The following is an 18,072-nucleotide window of genomic DNA, read 5'->3' on the forward strand; positions in this document are numbered from 1 at the left end:
TTCTGTAAGGCTAAACGTAAGCATTTCTGTACCAAATACATTAAATTCAATTAGAAAATGAAATACAATGGGTACACACAGTACACACGTGTAAAATTCGAAATATTTTCTGAAAGTACATATTCCAAAGACGAGTGCAATCAATTTGCAGTAACAGTATAATATTCAAACCTGCGCTTAACTACAGTATCTTAAATTCTGAATTATTTGACAGGCAAGAAATAATATAGCCAGCGCTGATGTTAATCTATGTTTTTTGCTACGAATGGCCATTAAGCATCTATTTAATTGATTGTAAGTAGGCTTTTTGGCCGACATACTCTACAAGAACTGGAAAGTGTAAACATACCTTTGCTGCAAGCCTTCAGCAGGTTTGTTTTTAACATATTTTGTCATGATTCATTTCATCCTTTCCTGGTGCTCACCATATGTCTTTTTGAGTGATTCTGTGAAAATATGAATCTGGAAAATGCCAGAATTTTATCATAACTTCATTTGGATCGGACTTTAAATGATAACTATCAAAAAGGAATAGCTTTCCTTCGGTGTCCCATTTAACTGTACTGACAGGTATAGCATTTTATGCTAATATGTGGATAGAAAGGACGGAGGAACAATGCAGTTGCTCTGAATATCAAGCGTGTTTTCGAGCTGCAAAAAAGAAAAAGACGAGCTTCATGTCTAAAAGGTCAACCTGAATGCTTTGACAAGGGGAGAGCGAGGCACATGTAGAAATGATCCCAGTGATCCCAAAGTGTTTGAACCTGCGTCATTTTGTGTGTTCAGGGGAACATACTTGTGAACCAACATTGCCATGCAGAGGTGTCCAGATTTGCTGTGCAGGCACAATGAGCATGGAGCCCGACACCCCCACGAGCTCACACCCCCAATACTTGGGATGCATCTGGGCCAGAGGACCCCATTTGCGCCCAGGGATCCAGGGTGGACCACAAGCTATACCAAAGCTTCCAGACAGGCGTCCAACCTAATAGATCCACCCCCAGATCAATTCTCAGCTCAACGACTGGAAATAATTATCCTGGCACCAAGAAGTATGTATTTTTTACAATTTTAATCTAAAATCGTGACACATCTAATATAGCATTTGTGATAGCCTCCAGACAGTTTACAACTGTGGTAATCATAGCACAAAAGAAAAACTGCAAGCTTGGTAACAGTGGCAGCTACTGAAAAAGACAAAAAGATGCATCCATAGTAGCGATCCCAAAAAAAAATGACGGGCTTTGAAAAGAGATACTGGCTGCTTATTACGAAATGCTTATCCACACCCCTATCATGTTTTTGTAGATTCTGCCCCTTTTTCTACATTTAATAATACACAGGTGTTTGTATTAAAAAGCTTGAACATGAGTTTGGCAGATGGCCTACACCATTCTGCCAGACACCTTTCCTTCAAATTAAACTTAATTGTGCTGAAGGCGTGTACAGATGTAAGCATACAGTACATTTCAAGTTCAAAACTGTATGCGGTATATAATGCATTTACTCCTTCAAATATCACTAATAAGGCTACGGTGGGACCAAATCTTAAATCTGACGAGTCTAGTTTAAATTTTAAAGCCAATTCAGGGTCTCTTTACTCCCCTTTTAATGTGTAGTTGTTTTATATTTAAACATAACAGCCCAAGCTGTAGATACAGTATGTCTTCAGTCCTTTTTTTACTACCATTATAACAATTTATTGCACTCAGTGGTACTGAGGGGCGAACAATGAACTTGCTTGAAGTTCTGAAGTACTTACTGCTCACTATTTATATGTTACATTAGCAGCTCACTACTTAAGCACCAAAACCTGTAAATACAGCACACAAACGCAGCCATTAATTAAACCTGTACATAACCTTGCACTGCATCAATAAGCATTAGCTTCTGACTGATTGCCATTTGACTAATTAATCAATCCCCACTTTCAAACTCATACACCATTAATTTACTGATGAGCAGGGTCACAGCACAGTCCTCTCACACATTCATCTTTTGTTGTGGATCCAAAAAATAACCCTGCATTCCATTTTCTAGTTGACTGTCACATCAATGAACAGAGCTACATATAGCGGTATAATGCATATCTTCATGATTATGTAGCCTTGGAATCCTCAGCAAAACTTTGTGGACTTTGTGTAGTACTCTCTTTTGAATAGCTATTTGTGTTTTTAAAAAGACACACAGTCCATTTTAGGTCTCAAGTAGAAAACCGTATTGATCAGAATCACTTTATTTTGCCAAGTATGCCCAAAAAAACAACGAATTTGTCTCCGGTAGTTGGAGCCGCTCGAGTACGACAATAGACAGTCAATTGACAGAGAACACTTTGGAGACATAAAGACATTGAGAAAAAGTCACTGAACAATTAAGGGTTGCTAGTTTTCCGGTAATGCTGGTACAATTATTATTATTTTTTTTGTTGAAAATTGTGCAAAAAGATGCAGAGTCCTCTCGCACTTAGAGCAGTTGGAATGACTAATATAGCAATAGTCCGGTGCAGTGACTATTGTGCAAAGGGCACAGAGACTTCAAGGAGTGTATGCGGTTTAAAGTAACGAGTAGCGCGATAATCTGGGACAATGTTGATGGTGCAAATGTTGCAGATACTCAGTCAGTGTGTAAATGGAGCAGATGCTACTCTAGCATGAGTGGCCAGTATTGGTCAACAACAGATATGCAAATGCTGCAGCGTTGCGAGACTACTACAGAGAAACCACAAAGGCAACTAAAGGCAAATAAACTGAATAACCCCATGTATATGATATGAAGTTCAGAACATGACTCTGCAAGAACAGTGCTGTAATAAGTTATTTCCTAGAGGTAAGTCACTGTTTTCAATCAGCCAGGGTGTTATTGCTAACACTTCCAGTGCATTACAACTGGAATAGGACCAAGCTAAGAATACTACATCAGGTCAAGTCTATAACAGTCCTTCTGGGAATAACGAAAACAGGCCCTTTAACTTCTGCCCCTCATTTATCCACCCAGAGTCCTTCTTAATGTTATCCATCAAGGTTCTATAATTTCTATTTCTTTCCCTGTCTATCGAGGGTTGATGTTTTTGGCTGAGTTCCCAGATAGGAGTGTGGTATGAATGAAGTATGAGACAGTTTGGTTTATTCCAGACACCATTCTCTGATCAGACACGTTTCACATCACAGTAAGAGCACGCTTCTCTTTTCACATCTTGGTCGCACAACACAGGCACCAGGGGCTTCCACCATACTCCCTGGATGACTGGGAAGTGATGAAAGAAAGGCAAATCATTGTATAACCCAGTCAGTCTCTTTAACAGACCTACATGGATCGACAAAGATCTGTGTGCCAAGTCAATACGTTCAACGTTCCAAGAGTTCTCATTCCCCAAATTGACATTTTCAGTCGTAACAATTCAAAATTGTCGACAATAAAATTCCCATATTGCAATTTTTTTTTTAATTATGAACAGCTCATTTGGGACATATTTTGGTATTTATTGCATTCCAAAATGTTTTAAATAAATTTCCTAAGAGATATTCACATTATTCCCTCCTCTGTCCACATTTCTTTAACAATTCAAATCATTCCATCCATCCATCCATTTTCTGAACCGCTTCTCCTCACGAGGGTCGGGGCGTGCTGGAGCCTATCCCAGCTGTCATCAGGCAGGAGGCGGGGTACACCCTGAACTGGTTGCCAGCCAATCGCAGGGCACATACAAACAACCATTCGCACTCACAGTCACACCTACGGGCAATTTAGAGTCTCCAATTAATGCATGTTTTTGGGATGTGGGAGGAAACCGCAACGTCCGGAGAAAACCCACGCTGACGCTCTAACCAGTCGTCCACCGTGCCGCAATTCAAACCATTCCAACTTCAAAATGTTCACCTCATTTAAGTCATCTTGGGAACTTGTCCATTTCCAAAATTTGCAAAGTAAAACTCCCAAATAAAGAGATGTTTTACATATTAACTCATTCAAAACATTCCAAATTCAAAATGTTTAGCTCTTCAAGGACATTTTGAGATTAATTCTCATTCCAAACGTTCCAAATTTTCAAAATGAAATTCCCCAATGAAGAGATTTTCACATATTTACTTCCAACTTCCACATTTCTTGACTAATTCAAACGATTCCGTCTCAGATCCTACAGTGCATAACATTTCAACATTTCAATTCATTCCACCCCATTTCAGTTTAACATCAGCTTTTCAGCATTGACTAGTAATTTCTACAGAAATAGTCGAATAGTCTAGTTCATAAACATTGTTGATAAAACTTACTGTCATGAAGCCATCCAGAAGACCAGAGTCAGGTTTAGGGGGAGCCTGCAGTCGTTCCATGGACCACTTCTCTATGATGGAAGCCACTTGGCTGTTCTCAGTGTTGAGAATTCTAAAGGCAGTCATGTTTACACCACTGTACCGGTATGGCTCCAGATCAAGGGCAAATAGATCCTGAAAGGAAAGTAATTAAATACAATTCACAACAACATACGAAACTACTGATAAAAACAACAGATTAAGTTATTGATGAAGAGGATGAAAAATCAGCGCAGGTTTCCTTGGTTTACGACACGCCCACAATTTCACGACCAGCGTGTCGCATAAGACTACGTCATCACACAGCACAAGGCACACTCAGTTACTGAATGTAATTACTGTTTTAAAAAAATTTCTGGCCCCTAACTGTTAGTTGGACACATATTTACTGCATTTGTGACATTTTGAGTTGACGAGCAACACGCAATAAACTTGTTTGTGCAGCATTGTAAAAATATGTCATGCAGCACAAGAGGCCAGGCTCAGTCACTGCAATAATTCTTCTTTTTCTATTTGACTGCTTTAGATTTATGGCCTCCAAGTGTTTTCCATGTGAATAGTTACAGCAATAATGATTTTAACTCTGCGTGAGTATAGTTTAGTGATTACGACCCTATTACAGATTTGCTTCTGTAAAAATTGATCTTTGTGATGAACTGAAGACACCATGTAGCAGAAAACAAGATCCCCTGGCGACAGAAGCTGGCTTTAGTGATGTGGAACGTCCGTCTCTGTGGCAGGGAAGGAGCCCTAGCTGGTGTGTGAGGTTGAGAATTTCAAACTAAATATAGTCGGGCTCGCTTTCACACACAGCTTGGGCTCTGGCTCCAGTCCTCTCGAGAGGGGTTGGACTCTCTTCCAGTTACCCACGAGAGGCGTCAAGCAGGTGTGGGTATACGTATTGCCCCCCTCCGACTCAGTGCCTGTACATTGGGGTTCACCCCGGTGGCTGAGAGGGTAGCCTCCCTCTGCCTTCGGGTGGAGGAACGGGTCCTGACCGTTGTTGGTGCCTATGCACCAAACAACATTTCAGAGTACCCACCAGTTTTGGAGTCCTTGGAGGGGGTACTAAGAGCACTCCCACTGGGGACTCTATTGTTTTGTTGGGCGTGATTGGGAGGAACGGCCGCCGAATGGGGGGTGGCATTGGGTCCTTGCGGCCCCCGCTGGGTGGCCGGTTGTCGGGGCGCCTCGGTGGGGCCGGCAGACAGCCCTGGGTCCCTCGGTGTGGGACGTGTCCCGCCCGCCAGGCTGCACTCGGGTGGACCCCTGGGCCTGATCCTGCCCCTCGATTGATTGGGTGGGTTCCTCAGCCGCCGCGGTGCGGCCACAACAATTTCAGGACACTTCTGTCAGTCTTTGTGCATGTAAAACGGTATCAGTTTACTTGCATGTATCCGCAGGCACACACCCCTAGGACTCTTTCACTGGGTGTTGGGTCACGCACTTACTGCAACAAATAACTAATCAATATGCAAATCACTTGTGTATCCCCTCACTTATACTCTGGTCCTGTAGACTTTTATAATTTACATAATTAATGCCACCACACTTCAGTTGTACAGCCGGGTTCACGACCCTTGTCCTGCATGCTTCTTCTCCTGTCTTGTCCTGTTCTATCTTGTCCTTCCCTCACAGGGTGGAGCACTACAGCCCCATGCCCAGCGGAAGCTTAAAAACTCCACCGTGACACAATAAAACTGTTCCGGCATAAAAGGGATACTGATTTTCCATTCTGCTTGTACTAACAGCTGAACAGGACCAAAACAAATAATAATAATTTAAAAAAATAAAAAATAAATAAAAAAAGAAGAGTTCAGAGTGTGAGTCCCAACTTTAGGGAGACAATTATGATGGATCCATACATTTATAAAATATTTTAGGCCACACTTGGTTCTTAGCCCCTTGGGCCTCCATCTTACTATGTGACCTGTGAGTATGCTATTACTGGTACTCTTAGTGTGAGTCAACAGCTAGCAAGAATTAAGATTATGGGTCTGACTACATCATATCACTACATACATACTGTATATAAATCACATTCCACAGAGTACTGTAATGCACTATTGATGGTTTAAGTCATAGATATAGGGCGTGGATAAAACACCCACCCTATTCATGAATGGCAAAGACAAAAAGGCACTATGAGTTGAATAAATAAGAGCAGACAGCTTTGGGGAGCAGGAAACGTAAAAGTACTAGGATGAAGACCGTACTAGGATGAAGACCGTTATTAGGCTTTAATAATTGTCGGCTAATTAAAAAGCAGAGACCTGACTTCTGTTTTTCATGACATCTCCTTGTAAGGACCTATTTTCTTAGGTGATGAAGATTATAGTGAAATGGTAAAAAAAAATCTAATTGAGAAAATATAGATGCATAAATGAAGGCTAAAGAATGGCATTATGTTCTCTTTTGGTATACAGCATCATATCACATCTCTATGTAGGTATAGAATGTTTTACTTACCAGTGTGGTAAATATATAGTGATAGTATTCTGTCATCATCCCCATAGCAAGAGCCTAAGATGTTGAAAGAAGGACAGAGGGAGATATCGAAAAGGGTAAGATGTTTATGATTAAGGAAGCACACAATTATGCATTTCATATGATGACTGTATCCACTGACTGTAATACCATGTAATGTGACAAGGCAGATATTGTGCTTCACTGCAAACAATAATATAGCTAAATTAAGAAATACACAGAGCTAATCTTGGCATCCAAAGATACATTCACACTGCGCTGTATATTACTGTTGCACACCACTGACATGCAGATGATTTGCTCACACAAATCGTGACTGCGCACCTGAGTTTCAAAGGGGTTCGGGGCCTTGCTCATGAGCACCTCAACAGTCAGGATGCAGACTTGCCTCTCTCCAGCAACTAGTTACAATTTATTTTTGTTCAACTTCAAGTTCTAACATTTAAGAGATTTGTCCTCCTCAGTGCATACATTTTCTTCGTTTTTGTTCTCCTTACAATCTGCAACCTAATGTCTGATCTTGAATTGCATTCTTTTAAATTCAGAGCAAATTCTCTTGGCCCTGGTTGCAGGCCCCCTGACTGTAAGGAGGTGATTCTCTTGTGCCTGTCGGTGCCTGGGCTGCTCTTCTGAATCGTGGCCAAACTGGGGGGAAATCACAAACTGCGCATGCAGGTGAAGTAAGCTGCAGGGGTCTTCAGGGGCCTAGTTTTGGCTTCAATGATGTACCTTGGAATAGAAATAAATGAAAGTGACAACAAGACGAACAAAAATGGAGCAACATTGAAGTTGTTCGAAATAGTAGCTGAGAAAGCTGAAAGAATGTCAGCTAGAGTCAAATACTTATGAAGTATCCACACTTGTAGTTGCTACCCTGTCTGTACTTCTACTTCCTCACCACTCATACTTATATTTTTAAATGGGCCATTATGTTGCTCTCAAACCCGCACTCCGGTTTCCTCCCACATCCCAAAAACATGCATGGTAGGTTAATTGACAACTCTAAATTGACAGTAGGTGTGAATGTGAGTGCGAATGGTGGTTTGTTTCTATGTGCCCTGCGATTGGCTGGCAACCAGTTCAGGGTGTACCCCCCCTCCTGCCCGATGATAGCTGGGATAGAATCCAGCACGCCCGAGACCCGAGTGAGGAGAGGTGGCTCAAAAAATGGATGGATGACAATTTGAAATTTCGGTACAGATTTTAGGAAGAATCATGAAAGTTGATTTGCTTTCACGGGCCTCATAAAATGATGTGGTGGGTCGGATGTGGTCCATGGCCTTCAGTTTGACACTTGTGCTATATTAAACTTAGCGGTTTTTATTATTCTTTTTTTACATAAGTAATTCACAGTTTTTCTGACAGATGAATTTCTGGCTTTAAAGCTCCCACATGGTGATAAAAAATAGATAATCAAAATTGAAAAAGATGGGAAAATATTGTGCATGAAAGAGTGTCCATCGCAAACGACACACAATGCTTGCAGTGGGCAGGCCAAACGAGGACTTCCTGCAAAGGGTTCTTATGAAGAATTACATTTCCTGGCCATAAAAAAAAAATCTTATTTGTGATACTATTTGTGCAAGAAGTAAGAACAAATTTCGCTATTCTGACTGTGTGTGTGTATCGGTCTTGAGTCTCAAGTTTCTTCCTAGAGAGAGTTTTACCTACCCTCTGTCTTTTAAAATGCTTGAGGTGTCTTGATATGAGAGTAAACTATCAATTGATCACCTTGTCACTTGTGCCCCCTCACCCCATGGCAGTGAAACTTGGATCGTGACTGAAACAATGAGACCAGTGAAGAAGAAGGAACAATCACTTTCTGACTGGGTTTACCCTAGGAATCGTAACTATCATTGAAAGCACCTTGGAGATGAGATTTCAAAGTAAAATCACTTGTTCTGTATAATTGTATCATCAGTCAGGGTATAGGAGTGTGAGTGTATGTGTATGCTGGCCAGATGCCAATCAATTCTTACTTTGTGGTTCTGTAATCTGGTGTCAGGGTCCTGCCAGCCATGCTAAAACTCACAAAATTAATATGTATCGCAGATTAGTTTTGTATTCAGCATGATTAAACAGTGAGGAAGGGTCAACAGATGCCGGTATCTGGTGGGAAACCTTGAGGGAACCTCCATCACTGAGAATCAGTTCTTTCAGGAGTCGCTCATTGGCCGTGAACATTTTTTCAACAAGCAACCTTTGTCTATAATGATTTCAGACAAGGCTAAAGAGCAAAATAACTGCAAGGTATGTTACAGTTGTTTTAAATATAGCATTAATCTTAAACCTAATTTAATCAGGCACATCAAAAGGGCCACTGACACTTGATCATTGTGATGAATAATAATAACTTTATTTCCATAGCATGATGGACATACATTTATACTGAATTAACATCAACATCATATTATTATTGTTTTCATTCAATCTTTTGGATTACGACTAGACGAAGACCGATACAGACAAGGTGTGTCAGAAAAGTTTAGCATCACAAAAGATGTATTTCAAATCCCAACAACAAACTATGAGTTTAGTAAATAGTTATTCCCTTGGAAGTAATTCCATAATCTAACAAATCTTCCCAGCCCTGTCTGCCAAGTCTTCATACACTCCTAGAAGGATTCATCCAGGATCACACGGAGCCAGGCCGGGTGAGTAGGGAGGTTGCTCCAGCATGGCGATGTTGTTCTTGGCCAGGTTAATATCAGGGCACTGAGAGCAGCCACAATTTATCCTGCCACAACTCTTGGACAACTCGCGCACTGAGCAAAGCAAACGCTACAAGATCTTTTTGTGCTATTTGATTGTCTGGCCCACCCTGAAAAGGAAAACTCGTAGTTTGTCGTGTGGCTTTGAAATACTGTATTTTATTTGTGACATCAATCCTGGAACCTTTTTTGACACACTTCAGACGATGTAAACAATAGACCAAAATAAATAATTTCAGAAATACATAAGGATAATTTTCTCCCTATATAGTGGTTTTAAAAAGTATACACACTTATGTTCAAATGCCAGGTTGTTGTGATATACAAACCCCAATTCCGATGAAGTTGGGACATTGTGAAAAACGTAAAATAAAAACCGAATACAATGATTTGCAAATCCGACGTCCTTGACTGACTACGTTTCGACTTTACGTCGCTCGTGCCTCGTCCGCCATTTTGTGCCAGCACCATAGTGTTTTTGCTTAGCTAGTGCATAGTGCTTGTCTGTGTTTGTGCGCCGGGAGCTGGGTGGCGGCAACAATAAAGGCACGAAGCACCGATTTGCTGCTTTAATGGCTTTATTAGCTCCTCTGCACATTCAATGTCAACGGGTCCTCCACTAATCGCTACTCTTCCCCGGTCGCCGTCACTACACTTGCCACTGTACACACTCGCACCGGCGCGCAATCCTTCCTCCTTCACAGTCCCGACGCCTGCGCAGTCCCGTCTCACTCACACATCGACGCACACACGCCCACACAATCACATGGGACAATACCCGTAACAGAAGTATTTCGCCGTAAATTTCGACTTTAACGGTGAAATCTGACTGACGCAGAAATTCGTGTTACGTCGTTAGTGTAGGAACGGAACTCGTTCGTAAATGGAGGACTTCCTGTATTCAATTGAATAAACTACAAAGACAAGATGTCATCATGTACAAACTTTTTTTTTTTTTTCAAAATATGCAGTAATTTTTGATTTGAGGCCTGCAACACATTCCCCAAAAACTGGACAGGGGCCTGTTTACCACTGTGTTACATCAACTTTCCTTTTAGCAACACTCAATCAGCATTTGGGATCTGAGGACACTAATTGTTGAAGCTTTGTAGGTGCAATTCTTTCCCATTCTTGCTTGATGTACAACTTCTGTTGCTCAAAAGTCTGGGGTCTGCATTGTCGTATTTTGCTCTTCACAATGCGCCACGCATTTTCAATGAGACACGTGGAGGATGAGGTGACGTGCGACATGCTCTGACACCGCGACAGACTGCAAGATCTCCAAGATGACATTTTGGCAGCTATGCTGCAAAATCAGATTAGCAACCCCAAGATTTAGGAAATTAAGTCTCATTCATATTTTTTCTCTTATTTCAGGGCTGATTATTATTGATTATTGATTACTTTTTTCCAATCCCTGCTGACGCCAAGATACCATCGTGGAGCCACTCGAAGATTTTATTGACGGATATTTCGATCGCTTTGTCATGCAAGCTAGCGGAGCCCAACGCAGCAATCCGCTGAAAAGACGAAAGGCTAACTCATCTACTAGCACTGAAGATGTACAACTTTGCTCTCCCGACGCCCATATTCAAGTCCTCTCCTCCATTGACAAGAAGCTATCACTTCTTGATCTATTACACCAGGAAATTAAGGAGCTCAAAACCATCTTGGAGTGCACGCACCAACAAGTCAGAGAGCTAAAAGAAGACAATGCCGAACTTCAGTCAACCATGAAAGCAATGACAATGGAGGTAGAAGTTCTCAAGAAAGAAAATTAAAAAAATCAAAGAACCAATGCTGGCTTTACAGTCAAGAAGCATGCGGCATAACCACATTTCCGAGAATACACTTGATAATCCAGATGCTGAGGTAAAAAACTTCATGTCGACAGCATTGAAAATCCTGAAAGAGACACTCGCTAACATTACCTTCCACTGAGTACACAGGCTAGGAGGACAGCGAGCAGGGAGAAATCTCCGTCCAATCATTGGCAAAAATCGAACATTTCCTGCAGAAAGTCTTTGTAAAGTCAAAAGGACAGGAGCTGAAGGGTACACAGTTTGGGATGAATGACCAGTTTCCACCCGAAATCAACGATGAGTATTCCTTTTAAGTATCAGAATCAGAATCATCTTTATTTGCCAAGTATGTCCAAAAAACGCACAAGGAATTTGTCTCCGGTAGTTGGAGCCGCTCTAGTACGACAACAGACAGTCAATTGACAGAGAACACTTTGAGACATAAAGACATTGACAAAAAACAGTCACTGAGCAATAAAGGGTTAATAGTTATCTGGTAATGCCGGAACATTTTAATAATTTTTTTTGACAATTGTGCAAAAGATGCAGAGTCCTCTAGCACTTAGAGCAGTTCGAATGACTAATATTGCAATAGTCCGGTACAATGACCATTGTGCAAAGGGCGCCGAGACTTCAAGGTGTGTATGCGGTTTAAAGTGACGAGTAGCGCGATAATCTGAGACAATGTTGATGGTGCAAATGTTGCAGATACTCAGTCAGTGTGTAAATGGAGCAGATGCTACTCTGGCATGAGTGGCCAGTATTGGTCAACAACAGATATGCAAATAGTGCAGCGTGGCGAGACTACTACGGTGAGTCCACGAGTAATATATAATTGGCCCCACAAAAATGTGACAACGAACTCAAGTCCCAAAAAAAAAATTGCCAGCATGTTGCAATAGAATTGTAGGTTAGGTGTTTTAGAAGTTGATCGCAAGAGGGAAGAAACTGTTGGAATGTCTGCTCTTTCTAGTTTGCATTGATTGGTAGCGCCTACCTGAGGGAAGGAGCTGGAAGAGCTGGTGACTGGGATGTGGAGGGTCCAAGAGGATTTTGCACGCTCTCGTCTTAGTTCTGGCAGCGTGCAAGTCCTCAAGGGTGGGTAGGGGGGTACCAACAATCCTTTCAGCAGTTTTGATTGTCCGTTGCAGTCGGAGTTTAGCCTTTTTTGTAGCAGCACCAAACCAGACTGTTATGGAAGAACACAGGACTGATTCGATGACCGCTGTGTAGAACTGCCTCAACAGCTCCCGTGGCAGACCGTGCTTTCTCAGAAGCCGCAGGAAGTACATTCTCTGCTGAGCCTTTTTGAGGACGGAGTTGATGTTGGTCGCCCACTTCAGGTCCTGAGAGAATGTAATTCCCAGGAACTTGAAGGTCTCGACAGTTGACACAAGGCAGCTGGACAACGTGAGGGGCAGCTGTGGCGAAGGATGCCTCCTGAAGTCCACGATCATCTCTACAGTCTTGAGCGTGTTAAGCTCCAGGTTGTGTTGGCCGCACCACAGCTCGAGCCGCTCCACTTCCTGTCGATATGCAGACTCGTCACAGTCCTTGATGAGGCCGATGACAGTGGTGGCATCTGCAAACTTGAGGAGTTTGACAGCCGGGTGCGCTGAGGTGCAGTCGTTCGTGTGGAGAGAGGACACAACCTTGGGGCACCCCAGTGCTGATGCTGCGTGTGGATGAGGTGGTCTCTCCCAGCCGCTGTGTTCTGCCCGTCAGGAAGCTGGACATCCACTGGCAGATGGCAGGTGAGATGCTGAGCTGGAGAACCTTGGATGAAAGGAGTTCAGGGATGATGGTGTTGAACACTGAGCTGAAGTCCACGAACAGATGTCAAGGCGACAGGCTTGTAGTAATTTAGACCTGAGATTGCAGGTTTCTTGGGGACTGGAATGATGGTGGAGCGTTTGAAACAGGATGGTACTTCGCACAGTTCCAGAGATCTATTGAAGATCTGAGTGAAGACTGGTGCGAGCTAGTCCACGCAGACTTTGAGGCAGGATGGGGACACATGGTCTGGGCCTGCCGCTTTGTGAATATTTTGTTGTTTGAAGATGCGTCTCACATCTAATATTTGGTATATAGTGTAGAAAAAACATGTAATTTGTTTCGGGGGGGGGGGGGGGGGGGAATTGCACGTCCTATTGCACCCTTCACTCACTGACATGGGTAATTTCCCTTGTTTTCTTTTTACTCATCTTTATCTTTGGTACTTCTTTTTCCCTTCTGTGTGGAACCCCCCGCTCCCCCACTTAACGAATGATTACTCCCCCCTCCCTGCCCCCACCATACACATATTTGTTCGCATGCGACTTGTGGTTGTATGTTTAGCTCATATATGAGATATGTTACAGCCAAGGTGATCAGAGACACAGGCAGGAGAGTACTTGGTGTATCTTCTGGTAGACTTGGTGGTGGAACCTCAAAGTACAGGAAATTGTACAAGGAAAGGGGTTAGCTCAGAAGAAGTGGGACACTGAGAGGACCGAGGAGAGGAGAAAGGAATACATTGAGATGCGACGTAGGGCAAAGGTAGAGGTGGAAAAGGCCAAACAAGAGGCATGTATGGCAGGTTGGACACTAAAGAAGGAGAAAAGGATCTGTACAGGTTGGCCAGACAGAAGGATAGAGGATGTGAAGGTTGTGCAGCAGGTTAGGGTAATTAAGGATAGAGATGGAAAAGTGTTGACTGGTGCCAGTAGTGTGCTGGATAGATTGAAAGAATACTTCAAGGTGTTGAGTGAGGAAAATGAAAGAGAAAGAAGAGTAGAAGAGGCAAATGTGGTGGACCAGGAAGTAGGAGTGATTAATAAGGGGAAAGTTACAAAGGCAATAAAGAGGCTGAAAAATTGAAAGGCAGTTTGTCCTGATGGTATCCCTGTGGAGGTATGGAAGCATCCAGTAGAGGTGGCTGTGGGGTTTTTGACCAGCTTGTTCAACAGAATTCTAGCGGGTGAGAATATGCCTGAGAAATGGAGGAAAAGTGTGCTGCTGCCCATTTTTAACAACAAGGGTGATGTGCAGAGCTGTGGGAACTATAGAGGAATAAAGTTGATGAGCCACACAATGAAGTTATGGGAAAGAGTAGTGGAGGCTAGACTCAGGACAGAAGTGAGAATTTGCGAGCAACAGTATGGTTTGATGCCTAGAAAGAGTACCACAGATGCATTATTTGCCTTGAGGGTGTTGCTGGAGAAGTACAGAGAAGGTCAGAAAGAGCTACATTGTGTCTTTGTGGATCGAGAGAAAACCTATGACAGAGTGCCTAGAGAGGAACTGTAGTTCTGCATGCGGAAGTCTGAAGTGGCAGAAGTATGTTCGAATAGTACAGGACATGTATGAGGGCAGCAGGACAGTGGTGAGGTGTGCTGTAGGTGTGACAGAGGAGTTTAAGATGGAAATGGGACTGCGTCAGGCATCAGCTCTGAGCTCCTTCCTGTTTGCAATAGTGATGGATAGGCTGAAAGATGAGGTTTGACTGGAATCACCATTGACCATGATGTTCACAGAGGACATTGTGATCTGCAGTGAAAGTAAGGAGCAGGTGGAGGAACAGTTAGAAAGGTGGAGGCATGCACTCGAAAGGAGAGTAATGAAGATTAGACAGAATATTTGTGCATAAATGAGAGGGGCGTAAGAGTGAGGCTACAAAGAGAAGAGGTAGCGACGGTGAATAACTTTCAGTGCTTGGGGTCAACAGTCCAGAGCAATGGTGAGTGTGGTAATGGTGAAGGAACGGGTCCAAGCAGGGTGGGGGAAGGTGTCAAGTGTGTTATGTGATAGAAGATTCTCTGTGAGGATGAAGGCCAAAGTTTATCAGACAGTGGTGCGGTCAGTCATGATCTACGGATTAGAAACAGTGGCACTGAAGAGACAACAGGAAGCAGTGCTGGAGGTGGCAGAAATTAAGATGTTGAGGTACTCTCTCGGTGTGACCAGGTTGGATAGGATTAGAAATGAGCTCATCAGGGGTCGGCCAAGGTTAGATGTTTTGGAGACAAAGTTAAAGAGAGTATAGTTTGGACACGTCCAGAGGAGAGATATTGGATATATTGGTAGAGGATGATGAGGATGGAGCTGCCAGTCAAGAGAGCGAGAGGAAGACCAAAGAGATGGTTGATGTATGTCGTGAGGGAAGACAGGAGGGCAGTTGGTGTTAGAGAGGAGGATGCAGGAGACAGACTTACATGGAAAAGGATGACATGCTGTGGTGACACCTAACAGAACAAGCCGAAGGGAAAAGATGAAGAAAAAGTCCTCCCTTTAGGGAACTTGGAAAGCTATTATAGAGATCTTGATACATATCAGGATTGGCAATATCCAGTCTGGGAGACTTCGTTGCCACAGTTATCTTGAAAAAGTAACTTCGTTACTTTACTGATTATTTAATTTAAAAAGTAACTATGTTAGAAAAAAATAACATTTAAATGAGAAACTTAGTGCAGACTTGACATGACAACATAGTATAGTAAGTACCGAAACATAAACAAGCACACCATTCTCAGTACACTTCTCTAAAGACTCTTAACTGATAGATAGATAGATAGATAGATAGATGGATGCCGACTGTGGTCCATGAAGGCAACTGTGTGTGTGTGTGTGTGTGTGTGTGTGTGTACGTTAATGTCAAAGTGAGTGTCGGTTTGATATTGGTGGCATACACAACCACACACACGCGCACACACACACACACGCAAGCACACACACACACACGCAAGCACACACACAAACCATTGCCCCCACCCTCATAATTTTGATGCGAAAAGCAAGAAAAGGTGACAAGATTAAGCAACTGTGTAGCTCTCAAAGCTGCGGGTGATTGACGGGGGAGAGAAGCACTTACCTGACATCAGCCGTGCAACGCGTTAAACCAGCTCACAGTCCGGACTACAGACGAAGTTGAAACTTCTCACTTTTTCATTGTAACCTAACCCTTATATCAGATAAGTATTGTAAGTCCTTCAGTGAGTCAGTCCTTAACCTCCATGACCGATTTATGACCGCGTATGAATAATTAACCCACATTACACACTTAACACGCCATTAAAACTGTATTCTTAATGTGTAAATAAAAAAGTAAAAATACAAATCCACTTTTTACACAGGAAAATAAAAGTAGTGTTCGTCTTCATTGCTGACCATCACCGGTCCCTGGCCTCAGAGTTAGGTTGTCTTCGAAATACCAGTGGTGTGCAACGGTGTGCTCCTTCTCAATCGGAAACGATTCGTCAAGGAGTAGGGGAGGGTGTGGGGGGTGCTAACGGTTGCAGTCGTCGAAATGTTTAAATCGCTACCTTCATTCACATTCTGATTAAGTGCCCGTCAGCTAATTTGGATGCCCCCCCTTATTTGGATGCCCGGGGCCATCATCCCATCTGCCTACCCCTCTGCACACCATTGCAAATACAGCGTATAGCATTGATATTGATCATTAATAAAATCAATATTCTATATATCAATTCACATTTATTTGTATTTTTCAGTTTACGCCTGACCCCAAACCTTTCTTATCCACAATTTACTTATTTTGTTGGTGTCCTGCCGTTAAGTCCAGAAACAAGTGACTTCATTGCACATCTGAATTCCAGCGCCATCAACCACTCTACATCCTGCTCAATGTTCTAATTATGTTTTACATTATATTCAAAACACACACAAACAGATGCACACCTGTTTTAAGATCCCAGCAGCCATTTCATGTCCACAGTCAAAGATAATGTGAAACTCCTTCCCTCTCTTCATCTCTTTTAACAGTGGTTTGGCATCTTTGGTCTGTGCAGGAAATTGCCGGATCTTTAATCGAATGTTGTACCGTGATGGGGCCTTTATAAGTTCTTGCAATCGAATTAGACCTTGGAAAAGAGGAGAAAAACAGGCAATGTCATGTTTTGTCTCATGGAAGTTATTCAAATACAGTGGGTTCTCTTTCAGTCAATTTAAAAAATACAACTGTCCACACAAACAAGGTAACAAGTTCTTGTGATGAAGCTTGTGCCAGCAATTGCATTGTGGCCCTTGTATGGGGTTTGGGTCCTTACAGCACAGTTTAAATGTTTACTGAAAAGTTTTTTTTAACCTCTAACAAATTGGCCTCTCTCATTTGTTTTGTGTGAAAAACAAAACAAAAACAGTAAAAAGATCAAAACCATACAGTCCAGAACAATGCCACCACCACAATTGTTTTTCAATAAAACAGTGAAGATATTATTTGGGCGCCTGTGTGGAGTTTGCATGTTCTTCCCATGTCTGCGTGGGTTTTCTCCGGGTACTCTGGTTTCAAGGTAATTCAAGTTGCTTTTATTGTCAATTATTCAATATGCGTAACACATACAGAAGATTGAAATTATGGTACTCAAGGGCCGTGGTCCTCACACATCCCAAAAACATGCATGGTAGGTTAATTCAAAAGTCTAAATTGCCCGTAGGTGTAAATGAGAGTGTGAATAGTTGTTTGTTTATATGTGCCCTGCGATTGGCTGCCGACCAGTTCAGGGTGTGCCCCACCTCTCTCCCAGAGTCAGTTGGGATAGGCTCCAGCACGGCCACGACCCGAGTGAGGATAAGAGGTACAGAAAATGGATGGATGGGTTGAAGATGTTATTGGAGAGTAGACCTTCCGCGACAAAAGGTTACACAAAAATCTGTTCATGTCTTGACGAACCTGATTATTTGTTGTGGCTGTGGTTTACATTGCAGTTTAACCAATCCAATCCTGATCCTGCTCACCACCTCTTTGATGTGTGAAACTGACAGATT

The 18,072-nt window shown here is 42.6% G+C and overlaps 1 protein-coding gene across 1 annotated transcript in view; it reads right to left on the reverse strand.

Annotated features, from left to right (window-relative positions):
• The window catches only part of grik2 (glutamate receptor, ionotropic, kainate 2), a 278,259-nt gene that overhangs the window by 141,175 nt on the left and 119,012 nt on the right, over nucleotides 1-18,072 (reverse strand). The window contains exons 4-6 of the mRNA XM_061673582.1: nucleotides 16,987-17,168; nucleotides 6,780-6,833; nucleotides 4,272-4,445 (exon numbers count right to left, since the gene is read on the reverse strand). Of these exons, the coding sequence (XP_061529566.1) occupies nucleotides 4,272-4,445; nucleotides 6,780-6,833; nucleotides 16,987-17,168 (410 nt within the window). The remainder of the gene's footprint in view (nucleotides 1-4,271; nucleotides 4,446-6,779; nucleotides 6,834-16,986; nucleotides 17,169-18,072) is intronic.

This window comes from Phycodurus eques, chromosome 4 (assembly GCF_024500275.1).
Source record: "Phycodurus eques isolate BA_2022a chromosome 4, UOR_Pequ_1.1, whole genome shotgun sequence".
In the NCBI taxonomy this organism is placed as follows: domain Eukaryota; kingdom Metazoa; phylum Chordata; class Actinopteri; order Syngnathiformes; family Syngnathidae; genus Phycodurus; species Phycodurus eques.